Below are 18574 nucleotides of genomic sequence, written 5' to 3'. Positions count from 1 at the left end.
GTCGCCTTTTGCACAGGCAGCGCTGCTGAAATAGTGAAAAGGTGGTGATGAGGGAAGGCACAGACAATTAAACCCTGCTCTTTGTGCATTTTTTTTCCGTGCGCAATGTTCAAGAACTTAGTCTATGGGGCCACATGTAGGGGATGGCTGGGATTAGCACCCATGAGGTCCATGCCCCCTGCGGCCACCAGCGCACGCGATTGTTTCGCGCATGGCTGATCTGTTTTTTTTTTTCTGAATGCCGAAATATACATAGACGGTTTCGGCCAATCATTAATGCCCGGCTGCTCAATGACGAATAGTTTCGACCAATGACGAAACTTCTGTACCCATGCCGATCTGTTTTGCGTACTGATGAATCTTTCGCTCAATGCCGAGTTGTAGTGGAGGACCGCCGAATAGTTTTGCACAATGGTGATTCTTTGTGACCAACCGCCCAGTTGTGGCGCCACCTATATGGCGAATGTGCACAAAGGTTATGCCTAATGGTCAAAAGCTAACGCAAAAAGGTGTAGTAGGGTAGTCAGGGGGTCCCAGGAGGCACGTGGCCTCCAGTCCTCCCCCCCCTATCGGATTCAGAGGACCCCTCGGGTCGGAGGGGCTCTGTGGCACCAGGTCCAGTTTACCGCTCAGGGTCCATGCTGGCCATATTTCGATTAAGAAAGAATAGGGCTCGGAACAGCACCTCGTGAGTCCAAAGAAGCCTCACTGCATGAGGGTCACACGCCGGCTTCTGAAGGCTACTGGCGGCCTCTGAGGGCCCTTTACCGGCCTCTTATGGCCGCTAGCGTGCCTCTGAGAGTCCTTGCCGGCCCAAGAGGGGCCATATCTAGGGCCTTACACCAACCTGTAATCAGTAATGGCCTCACGCCAATGTCTCTGACGGCCCCATTACGACGACTGTGAGACTGAGGGCCCTCACTGGTGTTTCTGAGAGCCCACCCGGCCACAAAGGGCCCTGCGGCACCAACTGATCTCTGAGGGTCCCTGCTGAGTCGCTGATTATATTTCGACTGAGCAGAGGCGGATCCAGCTCAGAGGTTTGGGGGGGGGGGGGCAAACCATAAAAATTTATCGATTCTTTCCATGCATCGTCCATAGGCGTAATGTTAAAATCATGCCGTTTGGGGGGGGGGGCAAATGCCCATTTTGCCCCCCCCCCTGGATCCGCCACTGCGACTGAGAAAGACCTCACAGGTCTCGTAAGAGCACCTCATGGACCCCTAAGTAGCCACACTAAGATCTCCGTCAGGGTCTACGCCGGCTTCTGAGGATCCCAATGAAGACCGTGAGGGCCCTCAGCAGTGCCTCTGAGGGTTCACAACCGGCACCTCTGAGAGCCCCACACCAGTGGCTCTAAGGGCCCGTAAGGACACCACTGAGGGTCCCCCACGCCAGTGCCACACCATTTATGCAACCCTATATTGGTGACTCTGAGGTACCCACACCTGCGCCTGTGAGGGTTCCGCAAAAGCATATCTGACGGCCACCTATCTGCAACTCTGAGGGCCCTACACCGGAGACTGAGGGCTGCACTGGCGTCTCAGAGTACCTTGTCGGTATCTAAGGACCTCACAGGGCTTCTGAAAATGCCGCCGGCCTCTGTGGGCCCCTTGCCGGTCTGAGGTCCCCCCGGTCGTTGAGGGCCCCCTGCCGACATCTAAAGGGTTCGCACCAGCAGCTCTAAGGGCCACACACCCACATGTAACGGACCCATACCAGTGTCTCTGAGGGTCCACAACGGCGTCTGTAATTTGTGTTCTGTGAGGACCCTCACCGGCGCTTATGAGGGCTTCACACTAGCACCTCTGAGGGGCCACACGGGCGTCTGTGAGGACCCCACACCAGTGCCTCTAAAGGCCCCTAATTGGAGGTTCTGAAGGCCCTGCATCGGTGATACTGAGGGTCCTACCAAAGGCACAACGCAAGCCATTAGTCTCCTTCTGAGTCCCACACGCCGCCCTCCCACCATAGCACGGTAGGCGATCGGGCCGGTCTAGCCTCGCGAAACCTCAAAGACACTTTTTTCCGAAAATTGGAAAACAACGCATACTAGTCGACGGCGATTAACGTTTAATGAGCCTCCTTACAGGTATGATTGCGGTTTGTGACAGGCCGTAGCCAAGCGAAGGCAGGGAGAGGACCGGCCGTGCGCGGCTCTGTGCGCACTTTAAACTTTGGACTCCAAATTCTGCCATATGAACCGGCATTGCGCGATCGGAGGGTAGAGGGCAGGGTTACCGCAACAAGCTTCGCTTAGCGGGGGCTCTGTCCCTGTGAATCCTTCTATTCAAAAGGTTTAGACTAAATTTAAAAAAGTAACGTAGTTCAATAGCGAAGTCTTCTTTGCCGTCAAACGTGATTTATTGATCGAAGGGTGAAATAATGTTTTGAATATAAAGACTTAAAATATTACCCCAGAATTTCATGGAATTTCATTGCCAGCGGCGAACAAGTCATTTTCATCTGAAATGACGACAGATCTATAGTGCCATCACTCGCTGGCTTTGGTTTGGCACTTGGACATGTAGAGGGCGTTATTTTAGTTTCAATAGCTAATGCTACATGAAACCATTTACATGTAAGACGTTACAAGTTGTTATGGTCGGGTTACCAGGTCAGGTCAAGTGACCTTACCCCAGAAAAAAAGTTAGAATACTCGCCATAGCTACACCGATCGAACGATCGCTTTGAAACTTAAAAGGTAGTGTGCCAGCTTTCCTGGACCATACGGAGTTAATGACCCGGATAAGGACAGCCGGATTTTTAGAACATATCCATACCTTCAAACCTCATGGAAACGTCTTAAATTCTTCAAATTTTGTGTACCCCAGTGCGAAATTCGCCCCGATGGGTTGTCGGTCGTACCCCAACCACATTTCACACCACTATGAACAATAAATGCACACACTAAAATCGCTATTACCGATAGGCTCATCCAATCATGTTTCGATAAACCCGTTCATCATCTCCTGCGGTTTCGAACACGCCTGTTAGGTGGCTTCTGCTCATACTTTGTGGTGCGGTGGTGGACGTGGTGGTGCGTCGGGCCGCGCGCTCTGACTTCGACCAAGAAAAATGCGTCAGCTGATCATTGTCATTTCTGCCACTTTCGTGTGGTGAGATGGGGTCATAACTTAAGAGACGGCTGTTTCATATCAATTATTTTACATAAAATCATCATCATCATCATCGTTTAAGCATCGCTTAAGCAGCGACAAAGCATGTACATTGTACCATAGACCTCTGTACACCAGTCTATGTACAGAGGTCTATGATTGTACATATAACACATCTCAAATTCGGTGATTGTATTGTAATGGCGCTAAAGTCGTCGAGCGCGATACTCCACTGTTAGGGTAGCGGTCGGCCCAGCGGTAACTACAGAGCGAAGCAGGGCTGGTAAAGTGTTATGTCCTATTGACGTCGTCGGGGACACAGTGCCAGTAAAAGTTCAAGTACCCGGGGTCAAAATTACCACATTTAGTAAACTTTTACAGTAATAAATAACTTTCAAATAAAGCAGTTTAAGCTAAACGCAAGTAAAAGGTATCATTGAATCCACAACGTATATCCCCTTTGACAAGGACATAAAAAGCCCCTATACCTGATACATACCTACAACATGGTTATGAACAATTAGTAGCCACAACTCACTTCCGTTAACAGCAAAACTACCGTCGACAGTTGCTAACGAAAACTAGATCAAACTAGATGATCAAACACATACTAACAGACGCTTAGACACCGACCCCGCTGTCGGCTGTGCTATTTCAAGCGGGGTTGATTGACGACCAGTTGTAGCCAGCTATACGACTAGACAAACGACTAGATTCGGAACCGCGGTCGGACCGGTTGGACATGGTAAATTCATGCGGGGTCGATAGTTTCTAGCCGTCGTCGTTGTGAGCTACCGATACAATAGCGACACATATTGCATCTGTTCGACGATCGTAGCGCCCCCTACCCTTTCCGGGTTCTTCGTCTGTTACGCTACCCGCTGACCGAGTGATGCCGTGACATTTAATTAAAACACTGGAAATTTCGAAGCGCGAGTCTGATAAGCAATTTAGTACATATGACTGCTCGTAAAAAAATAATATAGAAATGAAACCTAAGGAAACGCGCATCGTAGTTGCATGCAGCCTGGATACATGAATCGTAAAAAGGTCGGGGTCATTTTTCGCTCTCATTTTTTGGTCGAGGACGCAATTTCCTTTTTACCAGCCCTGGAGCGAAGATCGAGCGGGGCGCCGGACGAGAGCGCTGAAGGCTGCAATGTCAGCGTGGGCACGTGAGCAGCCTCAGCAGTCGTCGGGAAGCCTCGCAGGTTCCTTGTAGAACCAGCCGAATGCTGTCCGTTTGGCCGTTCTCCATGCGTGGGGCCCGCACTCGCTCAGGGTCCACCGGACCGCCGGCAGCTAGCTCCATGACCGCTTGGAAGTCCATGCTGCACATGTTGTAGAGCTGGTGGAGGAATGAACCCTCCAAGTCGCTGGGGCACAGGACCAACTTCGCTAGGGAGGTAGTCATAGCCTGCTGCAGGCGATGTTGCGCTGCCATGGCCGTCCTAAATGCGGAGAATATCGCGCTCCTCAAGGACTCGCGAACCGGTGCCAGGCCGGCGGCCGCCAGAAGAGCAGAGTGGTGTGCGGTGCGGGGCAGCCCGAATGCCACCTTCACACAGTCTGCTTGCATGGCGTCCAGGCGATCCACATCAGACGGACGGAGAGGAGCCGTGTTGCACCCATACATCAGGGTAGGCAGAACAACTGTCTTCCACAAGAAATCTTTGTCTGCTGGACAAAGACTTTTAGCCAGCATACCAGCAGGCGCTAGGCCGTAAAAGGCAGCTCGTGCTCGTTTGGCTCGCTGGTCGACGTGGCCGGCAGCTATGAGGCGAGAGTCGAGCGTCACGCCGAGGTGCTCCGACAGAGGCCGGGTCTCCAGCGGCTGACCGGACAGTGCCCACGACGGTAACCGTGCCAGAAGTTCGCCACCAAAGACGGTGCAGTGGCTTTTTGTCTTCTGCGGGTCGGAGTGGACGAAATCTAGCCGCCAGTCCCGCGCAAAGCCACCGACTAGGCCCAGGAGCGTGCTGAGATGAGCGGCGTTGGTTGACAGCAGGATTAAATCATCTGCGTAGCACACTCCTGGCACGTGGTGCTGGTGCATGTAGGCGCCGCAGCCGGTGTGGTCCAAAACCGTCAAAAGCGGGTGAAGGAACACATTGGCAAATGTCGGCAAAAGAATAGCGCCCTGCCTAGTTCCTCGCAAAACTAAGAATTTATCAGAGCTGATGCCGCCGAAGGTGACTCTGGCAGATAGATCGCGATACCAATGGACAACCAGGAGCCAGCAGTTGACGCTTAAGTGTTCACTGTTCAGTGAGCCGATAAAATAGCCCGTCATGCCAAATCTTGTCAAAGCATTTGCGTGCATCCAGATTGGCAGCGAACACAGGGAGGCCCGCGCGTCGGTTTCGTTGGATTGTCTCTTCGACGAGTAGAGAGGCCTCTGCTGTGCCGCGGTTGGGGATGAAGCCGAACTGCAGGTCATGCGGAATGAAGGAGGACTGCAGTTCATCCGAGATCAGCATTTCCAAGAGCTTTGAAGCGCATGTCGTGATCGAGACGGGCCGATAGTTATCGAGGCAGTTTGGATCCAGACGGCTATTTTTCAGGAGCGGTACCACGGTACCACTACACTCTCGGAGAAGGAAGCCGGAACAGTGCAGGTGGACAGGCAGCCAGTCAGCAGACGCGCCAGCCACCAGGGCGGCTCGGGGAGTGGGAGAAGAGCCGAGTATGAGATGCTCGGATGTCACTCCATCCACACCCGGTGCCTTGCCAGTGTGCAGGCGGCACAACAGATCAGCTACCTGCTCTGACGATACGGTGCGTTGGACTACTTCGGCACGAGCTGTCAAGACACGGGATTCAACAGTGTCAGCAATGAGTCGCTGCTCGTCACTCAGCTGCGCCCTGCTGTCTGAGTGAACTGTCTTGAAAGGTGGTCAGGTTCCGGTCGCGGCGCAGGAGACGGAGTAATCGCGCTTGCTCCTCGATGCTGGAGATGGCGGCCTTACGGCGTGTTCGGCGATACGCCCGTCTGGCCTCTCGGTAGCAGTCGGCGACCGTTGTTGTAGCTGGCCGACCGGCGCAGACCCAAAGTCGATGCCAGAAGCGCGCGCGGTCCCGAGCGGCCGCGGCACCTGTAGTCCACCAAAACTTTGGCGACCGGCGTGGCTTTAAGCACCCAGCGATGCGAGCAGCAGCATGCACACACCGCGAAATGGCAGCGCCCAGGACATCTAGCGATTCGTCGCAAGCGGGTAGAGTGTCAGACAAAAGCTCGCTCAGTGCTGTTTTGTACTGTTCGTTCCTTTCTGAACAGCTCCAATCGAGGACATATGCGCGCTTTGGAGAATCGACATATTGATGAAGAGGGCGATCCGCGCTAGCGGGGCAGAGACAGCCAGCTTGCAGATGAGCGGCAGATGGGGGCTCAGATTATTGGGATCCGGAGGCAGAATTGTGCAGCTGAGCACTTGTGGCATCAGGACTCTGGGCACTGCGACATGATCAATGTGCGAACAGTTTCCAGCGCGCGAGTAAGTATAGTTTACCGACTGGGTGAAGTTAAATTCAGCGACAGCGAGTTCGTGGTCGTCTAGAAGATCTTGCATAGCTATGCTGTTCGGAGTGTAGCCTCGAAGACGGTACCAAGCTGCTGGGCGGGATTCGCGAGGCAGCGGCCACAAGGCACAGTTAAAATCGACGAGTAACACGGTTTGCGCGCAGGCCCCAAGAGACGAGAGGATGGCGGACAATTTACCAAGGACGTCGGCATATTCGCTTGCATTAGAGCCGGACGAATCCCAGTAGGGCATGTGGCAGCCTACCACACTGAGTATTGGGCGGTCGTCAGCAAGGACAGTGACCCCACAGAGGCGCGCATCACCGCAGTCCACAGTGCGAAAACTGAGTCCTGGACGATGACGGCCTCCGGAAAATCATATTTCAAACCATAAATTAATGTTCGACAGCCAAATTAAAGAAACAATACCAATACAGGCTTACAGTTTAAGTTCGACATTGTATTGTCTACGATTAGACAGCTGATAACTCATTCCCGTACGTCGTAACTCTATAATGACCTTTGCTTATTGTCACATGTGCGCCTCATTCGTGATTGTTGCCGACGCCTGTTTGCAGGTCAGCCCACTACAGTTGTTATACATACATATCGAAAAACTGATAAGCTTTTAGGCGAAAAAAAGCACTATTCCAGGCCCATTTTTGATTTTTTTTGCGATATTAGGTAAAAACAGAAGCTTCTTTTCCTAGGAAAAATAAAATGGGAAATCATTGGAAGGTGGCACACTCCCTTTAAGCGATTAACCCGCGCCGGGCCGGTGCTCTGAGATTCCGCGCCGGGCCGCGAGTTTCCTAAGTGTGGAACTATTCATATCGTCGCCCGTTCGAGTGACGTCATCAGTTGGCGCTGGCGGCTAGGTGCATGGATTGGCGGGTCCTTAAGTTGGCGAAGAGGCGGAGCCAGTTATCCTGCGTAAATATTTAGCCAGTCTTAATTTTAGCGAGTTCCCTAGTTAGGGAAAAAGCAACTTGTTCTACGTGAATATATAACCGGTGTTATTTCAGTTATCGTTCGTGCATTCGCCCACCTTGGAAGCATATCTCCTACGAGGTGCTTGAGTTTTGACGGTGGGGTTTGTGCACTGCGTTTCGCTTCAGCATTGAGTAAATATCTTCAGTATTACGGCTGGTGATACTGCCTGTCGGCGTTGAATGATGTTTGACACCAATAAGACACAGATTAGCAGGTAGTGCGGATTTATTATTTACAGATTTATTGGCGAGATTATTAGCGGATTTATTATTTATTATTTTATTAGCAGGTAGTGCGGATCTATAGTGCGGATAGTGAGTGACGCCATCTGGACCGATGCTGGAGATGGTAGCGCCACCTGCCGCCACTTTGCTGCTCGCTACTTGTAACAGTGCCTGGCTGGTGCTGTGTGCTGATTGTTTGAAGCGTAGTACCTTATGACGCACAATATAAGGTCACTTTGCAAAATTTGAGGAGCATGGACGAATTAATTTGTGAGACATTGACGCCTTAGTAATACGTAATTGTTCCCAACACAAGCTACGTATGTATGTATGTATTGTACATACATACATACGTAGATACATACTTTCGTACATACATACTTTCAATGTATTGCTCAACTTCCCATAATAACACCAGGGGCGCTAGTGCCGCGCGCCGCTAGCCTATAATCGTGCAGCGATTGGTCGGCCGACTGTGAGCCATGACGTCACAGCCTGTAACGTCATCTTGGCGAAGCTTACGCCAATCAGAGACCTTAGGTATGGGCAGTTCCACACTTCGGAAACTCGCCGCCGGGCCGGGGTGGTGTCTGAACACCCCCCCCCCCTTTTAACCCTATTAGTGGCAGGCTCCTGGCTACCCCTGTTAGTGGCAGGGGGGCTATTTACGACCCCCCTTGATATCTCGAGATCTAACGGGCCGATTTTCAAAATTCAAACGGCATTCGAGTTCGCTCAACGAGATCTACATTTCTAAAAAAAAAATAAAAAATGTCAATAGGGGGGTAGAGGGGGGTAAAAACGGGCAAATTGCAGATACATTTTAGACTGTTTATCACGGCCAGGTTTCTGAACCAATCTTAACGCAACTTTTGCCGATCGATAGAGAATGAACCAGCAATTCACATGGATCCTAAAAATATGCATTTTCAAAAATCATAGGCGGATACAGATCATTGAGCTTGGGGGTACACAAAAAGTATAGTAAATAAGGTTTTTGTTGGTACTGTTTCTAAAAAGGGTGGCAATGGTCTTGTTATGCTACAATTTTCTTATGAGAGAACGACTAAAATTGTATTGGTCATGCATAGGCGGTGTCAGGGCACCTATGTTGGGAGGTAAAAAATAACCCCTTTTTTTGGACGCCTGGATCCGCCTATTATAGCAAAAACGTGTCAAAAGAGGATGCACAATAACTTTGTATATGTTATCACATGATACCTTTCATTCACTGTTCGTAAAACTGGTGCAGCATCGTGATCTTCGCCCAAATGACTCGCTTCACGAATAGGACCCCCCAATTCCCAGTGCTCTGGAGCCGCCCCTGGTAAAGTTATGAACTTGAAATTTTCAGGGAATGTGCCCAATTTAGTTTTAGGAAAAGTCAGAAAATTTCAGCATCGTAGCTTCAGCGGTTTCGGAGATATTCCCGAAAAACATGAGGGGTGGATAAAAACAACCCCCCCCCCCCGCCACTAATAGGGTTAACTCGGCTCCTGGGCCACGTAGCGACACGCGATGAGCGCCACTCGAAAGAACGTCCAAAATAAGGACGAAAATACTTCGGTCATTTTTTGGGTCATGTCAAAGTTCAGGTCACCAGAGGTCACCAAAGGTAAAATGTTGACTTTCAACATTTTGGAAACTGCCGACGGCTATCTCGGGAACCGATAGAGCTACAGCGCCGCGGAAAAGCGCATTCGATAGCCCTTTTACAGACCTTTCCGAGTAATGCTCTCAGATTTGACCTCAGGTCAACGGTTTAGCCTCCAGAGGGCAAAAACTCCAAAAATAGCCGTTTTAACGAAAAGCGTTTTTTGGGGCAATAACTTTTGACTCAAAGGCGCCATGACATTACTTTTGCCAGCATCGTGTTCCTCTTGTCGAGACGCGTCGAATGAACTATTATTTGACCTTAAAAGGTCAACTTGAAAATTTGACCTCAGGTCAAGGTCATGAAACCTGACCTTGACCTGACCTGACCAGAAAAGGTCATGTTGCATATCAGTCGATCCGCAACGTCAAGCCGAACACATCTAAGGCGTTTTCAGCGCTCTAGCACGCCTCTATCAGAAGTTATTAGCGAAAAATTGTTAGATTCTGTTCGTGACCTAAGATGACCTCGGGGACATAACCAGGGGTCACAGTTGCCATTTTTCGGTTCAGTGTGTCAATTTTACCTACATCTCGATGTTTGAGAGTGTCTAGAATAGTGTTCGTGCAAAACAGACGCTTTTCAATTTCCCCCCATTGACTTAGGTATAGGTAATGGAGAGGCCGCAAAATTGACCTGACCTTAGGTCACCGATATCAAAATTCCGAGATAAACGTTTTATAGATAATGTTGCTCTAATCAATCGCTGAAAGTGTCAAAGCAATCGATCAATCGGTGTAGTTATGACGAGCATTCTTATTTTTGTCTGAGGTGAGGTCACTTGGCGTCATTGGTGACCTGACCTAAGGCGACCTGGGTCTGAAAGTTTCACAACATGTGCGGAAAAGATGCACAAACAGGTGTGCCAAAAACGGCGGCGCTCCGCGCCGCAATTTTTGAGATGTCTGCGAAAAACCGCAGGGGGGGGGGGTGTTCAAACACCCCCCGGCCCGGCGTGGGTTAATAAGAGTAACATTAGGTTCAAAATACATGTATTTGAATTTTGATATCATACCGATGACTTAAGGTCAAATCAATTTTGCACAGTCTCCCTAAGAAGTTGACCGGAGAAAGTTGAAGGACGCCCCTTTTGATGAACGTCATTCTAAACACTCAAACGTCGGGTTACAGGTAAACATGACGCACTGAATCGAAAAAAATGCACTTGCTACCCCTTTTTATAACCATGAGGTCATATCAGGTCATAAAAGGTCTCCAGCAGTTCTTTGACCATTATTTTTTATGGAGACGTGTTGGAGCGATGGTCATGGAAACAACCTTAGATGTGTTCAGTTCGACGATAAGGAGCGGCTGTTAAACAAGATGTCATGTCATGTCATGTCATGTCATTTCCAGGCCTTTTCATGTCAGGTCATGACCTTGACCTCAGGTCAAATTTTGAACTTAGATCAACTTCGAGTACTTATTCCAGAATGTACTTATCGAATGCGTCTTTCTGCGGCGCTGAAGCTCTACTATCTTCCGAGTTATGGGCGAATTTATAAAAAATGAAAAATACGAAATTTGATCTTTGATAACCTCTGTTGTCCTATTCTTTGACCTGAGGCCAGTTCACCAATAAAAAACAGATGGCTGCGATTATTTTTTGACAAAACGATAGTCTCAAAATGCCATTTGCTGCTGAAAATACTAATCGCTGACTTGAAAAATGTAAAAACTAACTTTCAAGTGCTATATTATTTGGCCAGCAATTACTTTTTCCACCGGTAAATAGAATTTATAGACTATCGTTTTGTCAAAAAATAATTGCAGCAGTTTGTTTTTTATTGGTAAACTGACCTCTGACCTTAAAAATGACTAGGGCACTTTCGTTATGATCTTTGAAGCTGTTTCCAATGCCGGTTACCGCATCTTACATGCCGCTTACTTCTGTTCCGCTAAGTGGCACGGGAGTCAAGCAGGGGTGTTCACCGCCCCCCCCCCCCCTCCCCCAGCCCGCGGTACAACTGGTGCCGAGCAGCGCCCCGTCGCGGGTTAAAGCGTCTGTCATTGACATGTATATGTGAGCTATTGCATTAACTAGTCTCACGGGCCACGGTCAGCATATTGCCCGAGTAAACATCTTGCCCGTGAGAGAAAAGGTGGGTAGTATGCATACTACCCGGGCAGTATGCAAGCTGCCCGGGCGGTATGCACACTGCCCAAGGGGTCGGGTAGTATGCATACTACCCGGGCGATATGCATACTGCCCGGGCTGTTGGGTAGTTTTGAATACTGCCCGGGTAGTTTGCATACTGCCCAAGCTAGCATATGACCCGTAACATATATACCTATTGTGTGCCTAGTTTTCCAGGCCTTCAGACATTTATTGACAAGTTGAACTTCACTGCCTCTCCGCCGTTTCGACGTTCAGAATGCGTGGGATCAAACGGCGGTCATGCTGATTCTCAGTTGTACCCGAGATAACACTGCAGCGATCTCTCGCTGAAAGGCACCTATGGCAAGAAGCGCTCTACGTTGGCGGCGCCGGCGCTGAGCGCTGCTGGGCGCCGATCCGAAGAGATCGATGTGGCCTGTCCCGGTGCCCCCGGCCGCGCAGCCGCGCCGGACCGCGCAGCGAGAGCCCGCGGCGGCCGGTGGAGCAGTGGCAGCACGAGTGTCTGTGGATCAGGACAGTTCAGCCGAACCGCTGAGGAATACTGACTGCAGCGGCGGCCACAGTCCCAGACAGCGACCGGCGGCCAGCCGGAGGCCGCCGGCCATACCGTTGACGTTCGAGAAGGACACTGCGCTGAATCTGGCCGAGCAGCTGGCCGCCGATATGAGCGAAGTGGACGATGTCGCCTTCCTGACCGGTGGGTGAGGCGGGCCCGACAGGCGGGCGAGACGGCCTGCTGACGCCGTCTCAGGGGGCTAGCTAGTAAGTTTTGTTTTATATTTACTCCGAACCTTTTGAATGAAAGGATTCACAAAGACACAACCCCCGCTAAGCGAAGCTTGTTGCGTTGACCCTGCCCTTTACTCTCCGATCACGCAATTCCGGTTATATGGCAGAATTTGGAGTCCAGAGTTTAACCCGCGCATGACTGGGGTATTTTCCATAACGAAAGTGACTTGGCGGCTCTCCAGAGCCCCCCCCCCCCCTCCTATCTCCGAAACTGCTGGGCTGGTCGTCAAAATTCAAACGGCGTCTGATAGCCTTGGAAAAACTGTCGAATAAAAACCTATTTTCATTGACCTCGAGGTCACTGATGGCGTCACAGGTCAGGTCAAAGTAAAAATTATCAGCATTTTTGCTTGTTAACAATTAAGGCTCTGACCGCCGGCTGACAAGTCCGATCAGGCTCTTTTTTGGTTTACGTACTCCTTGATATATGCCTTAGATAATAGATACCCTGAGGGTACCGAACTTATAATTCGAATTTTTCAGTTCAAAGCCAGGTCATCCTAGGTCACGAAAATTTAATAACATGTATCGGTCACATAACGCTTGTTTCATGGTCCATTTTACTCGTAGATTTCGAGTACACTGTCGTCTGTGTCATTTGAGGTCATTCTCAGCTGAATTTACCGGAGGTCAGGTCACTTTCAGGTCAGAAAAGGTCAAATTTTGAAAATGAACTTTTACAACAAAAATGTGCCTATCAGATGCAGTTTGAGCTTAGGAACACGATGGTGCCATTTATATTGCTGTGCGATGTCAAAAAATGTACTGAAAATGGTTTGGAAAAATATTGTATGGTAAAATTTTCACAATAATGCAAGTACCTTGGCTATTTTTGAAGATATCGGGCTAAAACTCGCTAGAGTAGCTCATCAGTGTGTGTTTTATCACATATATTGCGGTTTTTGCGAAAAATCAAAAGCTTTTTGAAAATAAAAAAATATTTCAGCACTGGTAAATACATACCTATTTTTTAAAAATTTACAAAATTTCGAAAATTCGAGATAGCAGTTTAATAGCTACTTGTATTTGTAATCCACTCATGTAAATAAATTGGATTTATCTTTTGCCGTATTTCAATATTTTGCATCAAAATCGGCCGACATGACGTCACTCTGATCCCAGCCATCATTATTACCTTGGCCCCACATGGGGCCCAGGTGGGCCACTAGGTGGGCCCATGCTGGCTCACACCTCTCTAGCATCGTTCGCATAAATTGATAAATATTCACCAAAGCCCATCAGTTCCCACTAGAACCTACAATGAATTTCAATATAAAAAACCAACAATTTCAATATAATTATAATATAATCGATGTCTGCTATTTCAATCACTCCCGCTGATCATTGCTGAACGTTCGCCACCGCAACAAAACAAACTGTCAGTGATCAATACTTATATTATCGATAAACATAAAAATGCTGCTTAAACTCTCTACTCTCTTCTGCTCATCTCTCGACTTCTTCTCTCATCTGCTCCTCCGCTTAAACTCCAGCTGGTCTCCTCTCCTGGCGGCCTCCGTCGCGGTCCCTGGCACCCGTAAACCACTTCCATAGCGCTATCTCCAGCTGGCCTTTGTTGGTGTCCTGGGTAAGCCCGATCCGCCGCACGGCTCCTGTAAAATATGCACCATCAATGTATAATGTGCAGACACAAGCGAATTGCGTATTGCCCCGGCTGTGTTCTACCATGATTCTGTATTAACTGCATTAAAAGTAACATCACCTGACTTAACTTGAATAATTGAAAAATGAACGTATTTTTTTTGCAGGAAATAATCTGATGCAGAATAAACAAATATGGTCCGATTATGATGGACACAAAGGACATTAGTGCTTAATAACCCTCGCCGGACCTATTGGTTTTCTACATACGCGCCGGCCGAGGGGGGGGGGGGCGGTACGACCCCCTCGCCGTTTCGCCCCTGTTAGAGCTAGCGCGTCGCGGAAAAAACGAGCGTGTGCGCCGTTACGAGACGCAGAGATTGGTATCCGATTTTAAGGTCCTAGGTCAACCGATGACCTCTGAGGTCAGGTCAAGTGCCCCAAGGTACGGTTCAGTTTTTGGTGAATAACTTCGCAAAAAAACGGCCACAGAGCCACGATTTTGGGGGTGAGACTAAATGCTTACTTCGAAATCTAAGCTGCGTTGCGGTATTGTCGGTTATGTGCGACGTGTATGCCGCATGATTAGTAAGCAGCGACCACTAAATTAAAGACTCAAACGCTCCGACCGGTTTTCAATGAATAACACTGCATACCAAAAATGCCAACCACTCTCGTCATAAGATATTTAGCTTTGAATAGCTAGGTTATCTACATCATCATTTTGAACCAAATTAATACTTTCATTAACCCTCGCCGGCACAGGGGGGTTGATGCAACCCCCTAAGGTTTTTCGCAAATAACTCGCGTAAAAAGCGGCCGATCGCGACGAAACTTTCAGTACCCTCGCAATGATCAATTTTACACCCACCCTGAAAATTTCACGACCCTGACCCAAATGACCTTTGACCTGTGACCTACTTTCCGAGACCATGTTTGGCCGGAATCGTGATTCGGCGTATGTTGGCTCGCATTAGCCGCATTTGCAAGCTTTCCGTGGTTTCAAACGTTCAAACATGTGATTTGATGTTGCTCTCATGCATTAGGGTGGGTGTCAAGGTCACCTGAAGGTCAGGTCAGGTCATTGACCTTTGGTGACCTCGGTTCACTTTTTCGAGTTTTACATGTTTCTAGACTAGTTTTTAGAGCTGATTTCGAATTTAGCAACCATTTGAACATTTACGAAGTAGTTTTGGTGCATTCGTAACATGTTACGAAGCTGCAGAAGCGGTTGACACGTATTACGAATACCCGTCACGACCCCTACCGGTTGACCTGACCTGACCTGACCCGACCTGGTCTAAATGTTTAAAGACATCATCTCTGATCAAAACTAACACGATATTCGTGATCAGCACCCCGGAAAGCCACACTTTACGACTTTCTAACAGGTACCGATTTTCCCTTTTTGGGTCATTGACCTGACCTGGAAGGTCACCCGATGACCTAGGACCTTAAAGTTGGATATCATCGGCTTCCTCTCGTGACGGGCAACACGCTCGTTTTTTCCGCGAAGCTCTAGCTCGATCAGGGGCCAAACGCGAGGGGGTCGTACTGACCCCCCCCCCCTTGTGCCGTCGAAGGACGCAAAATGGCCTGTGCCGGCGAAGGTTAAAATTAGGTATCATCGGCTTCCTTTCGTCACGGGCAACACGCTCGTTTTTTCTGCGAAGCTCTAGCTCGATCAGGGGCCAAACGGCAAGGAGGGGTCCAACGGACCCCCCCCCCCTCCCCTTATACGTTCGCGGCTGGAAAAACACCAATACGGGCGAGGTTTCAGAAGGGAAGAGAGTCGGTGACGGTCAGGGGCACTGCAAGCAGAGCACCATAAGCCGGTGACCGGGCTGACATACCATGTTTTGATAGCATGACTGAAACAGACTTTTTTTGGGTAGCCAGAAAATCGCATGCGAGAGCCTATTCAAATTCTTACATCGGCCTTTATATGCACCAGTCGCATACAGGTACGGGATTTAGCATACGATTTCCAGACAATCGAAAGACTGTTTGGAGCCAACAAAGGAAGGAATGAGTGAGTTAAGTTAAAAGTATTAATTTGGTTCAAAATGATGATGTAGATAACTTAGTTATTTAAATCTAAATATATATATATATATATATATATATATATATATATATATATATATATATATATATATATATATATATATATATATATATATATAAACATACAAGCATGTATAAGCAGCCGCCAACAATATCCAATTTTCTGTAATATTCTAAAAGTTCAGTATAACCTGGGTCAATGAATCAAGTGGGACATGATGACAGAGAGATCCCATAGCTGCCCAGTGTTCGGGCGATACTGGAAAGCCTCACGCCGGAAGGACGTGGAAGGGTGGTAAAAGTCCACCGACGGACCTTGTGCCAAAAATTGATTGCACAACCGAGGAATATGCACAGAAAGACAGTTCTTCCCGGTTTTCACTCTCCCGAAGGAGACATGAAACAAGCCCGTGCGGCGGTTACGCCTCCCAGGCACATTAACCCTCGCCGGCACAGGCCAATTTGCGTCCTTCGACGGCACAAGGGGGGGGGGTACGACCCCCTCGCGTTTGGCCCCTGATGGAGTTAGAGCTTCGAAGAAAAAACGAGCGTGTTGCCCGTCACGAGAGGAAGCCGATGATATCCAATTTTAAGGTCCCAGATCATCGGCCGACCTTCCAGGTCAGGTCAATGACCCAAAAGTCGGGAAAATCGGGACCTGTTAGAAAGTCGTAAAGTGTGGCTGCTAAGGGATTTTCTGGGGTACTGCTCACGAATATCGTGTTAGTTTTGATCACAGATGATGTCTTTAGGCATTTAGACCAGGTCGGGTCAGGTCAGGTCAGGTCAACCGGTAGGGGTCGTGACGGTTATTCGTAGAACGTGTCAACCGCCTCTGACAGCTTCGTAGCATGTTACGAAGGCACCAAAACTACTTCGTAAATGTTGAAATGGTTGATAAATTCGAGTTCAGCTAAAAAAACTAGCCTAGAAACATGTAAAACTCGAAAAAGTGAACCGAGGTCACCAAAGGTCAATGACCTGACCTGACCATCAGGTGACCTTGACATCCACCATGCATGGGAGCAACATCAGATCACATGTTTGAACGTTTGAAACCACGAAAAGCTTGCAAACGCGCGGCTAATGCGAGCCGACATACGCCGAATCGCGATTCCGGCCAAGCATGGTCTCGGAAAGTAGGTCACAGGCCAAAGGTCATTTGGGTCAGGGTCATGAAATTTTAAGGATTGGTGTAAAATTGATCAATGCGAGGGTACTTAAAGTTTCGTCGCGATCGGCCGCTTTTTACGCGGGTTATTCGCGAAAAAACCGAGGGGGGAAGGTTGCATCAACCCCCCCGTGCTGGCGAGGGTTGAGACCAAACATCGATACCAGGTAAGCGCAGTCGGTACGGTGGTGAAGGGGTTGGTACAAGAACATGACATCGGTATGAATGAGGCGGGCTTTGATGGACTCAGTTTTAAAGGTTTGCAGTAGACTACGATAGTCCATAGGACAGTTCCTCTGCGTTTTAGCCCCTAGCCACATGAGAAAGCAGTGCTGTAGCCGCTCCAGCCGTACCAGGTGGGACTGGGCTGCACCGCTCCAAATGACACTTTCGTATTGGACGACGGACCTAACATGAGCGTTGAAGGCGCATAGTATCGCCCTGTGCTCGAGACGCGCTAGAGGTGGACAAGCTGGCATCTCCATGCTCCTCATGAGGAGCCCCAGCACCCGGCAGCAAATCTATGACTTTCGTTTATTGAAATCAATGTGCTATTTTTAAATATTTTTAATGAAATTAAATCATTTTTGGTAAATAAATGTAAATATATAGCACGGCAAGTATAGCGTTATTATTTAACCCTCGCCGGCACAGGAGGGGGGGGGGTTGATGCAACCCCCTAAGTTTTTCGCGAATAACTCGCGTAAAAAGCGGCCGATCGGGACGCAACTTTCAGTACCCTCGCATTGATCAATTTTACACCTACTTTAAAAATTTCATGACCCTGACCCAAATTTGGCCGGAATCGCGATTCGGCGTATGTCGGCTTGCCTTAGCCGCGCTTTTGTAAGTTTTTCGTGGTTTCAAACGTTCAAACATGTGATTTGATGCTGCTCCCATGCATTAGGGTGGATGTCAATTGTCAAGGTCACCTGAAGATTAGGTCAGATCATTTACCTTTGGTGACCTCGGTTCACTTTTTCGAGTTTTACATGTTTCCAGGCTAGTTTTTCGAGCTGAATTCGAATTTAGCAACCATTTGAACATTTACGAAGTAGTTTTGGTGCCTTCGTAACATGTTACGAAGCTGTCAGAGGTGGTTGACACGTACTACAAATACCCGTCACGGCCCCTACCGGTTGACCTGACCTGACCTGACCCGACCTGGTCTAAATGCTTAAAGACTTCATCTGTGATCAAAACTAACACGATATTCGTGATCAGCACCCCGGAAACCCCATAACAGCCACACTTTACGACTTTCTAACAGGTCACGATTTTCCCGACTTTTGGGTCATTGACCTGACCTGGAAGGT

The 18574-nt window shown here is 48.8% G+C and overlaps 1 protein-coding gene across 5 annotated transcripts in view; it reads left to right on the top strand.

Moving 5' to 3' along the window:
* LOC122389206 (endoplasmic reticulum aminopeptidase 1-like) overlaps positions 1-18574 on the top strand; it is a 415829-nt gene that overhangs the window by 67512 nt on the left and 329743 nt on the right. The window contains exon 1 of one of the 5 annotated variants that reach the window (XM_043380987.1): positions 11842-12326. The exons of the other annotated variants lie outside the window; for them this stretch is intronic. Within the exon in view, the coding sequence (XP_043236922.1) occupies positions 12038-12326 (289 nt within the window). The 5' untranslated portion in view covers positions 11842-12037. Of the gene's footprint in view, positions 1-11841; positions 12327-18574 lie in introns of those variants that run through there. 5 annotated transcript variants of the gene reach the window in all.

Source organism: Amphibalanus amphitrite, unplaced genomic scaffold (assembly GCF_019059575.1).
Source record: "Amphibalanus amphitrite isolate SeventyFive unplaced genomic scaffold, NRLGWU_Aamphi_draft 000348F_arrow, whole genome shotgun sequence".
Lineage (NCBI taxonomy): Eukaryota > Metazoa > Arthropoda > Thecostraca > Balanomorpha > Balanidae > Amphibalanus > Amphibalanus amphitrite.
Note: the sequence above shows the minus strand (reverse complement) of the source record. Positions and strands in the feature narration are given on the sequence as shown.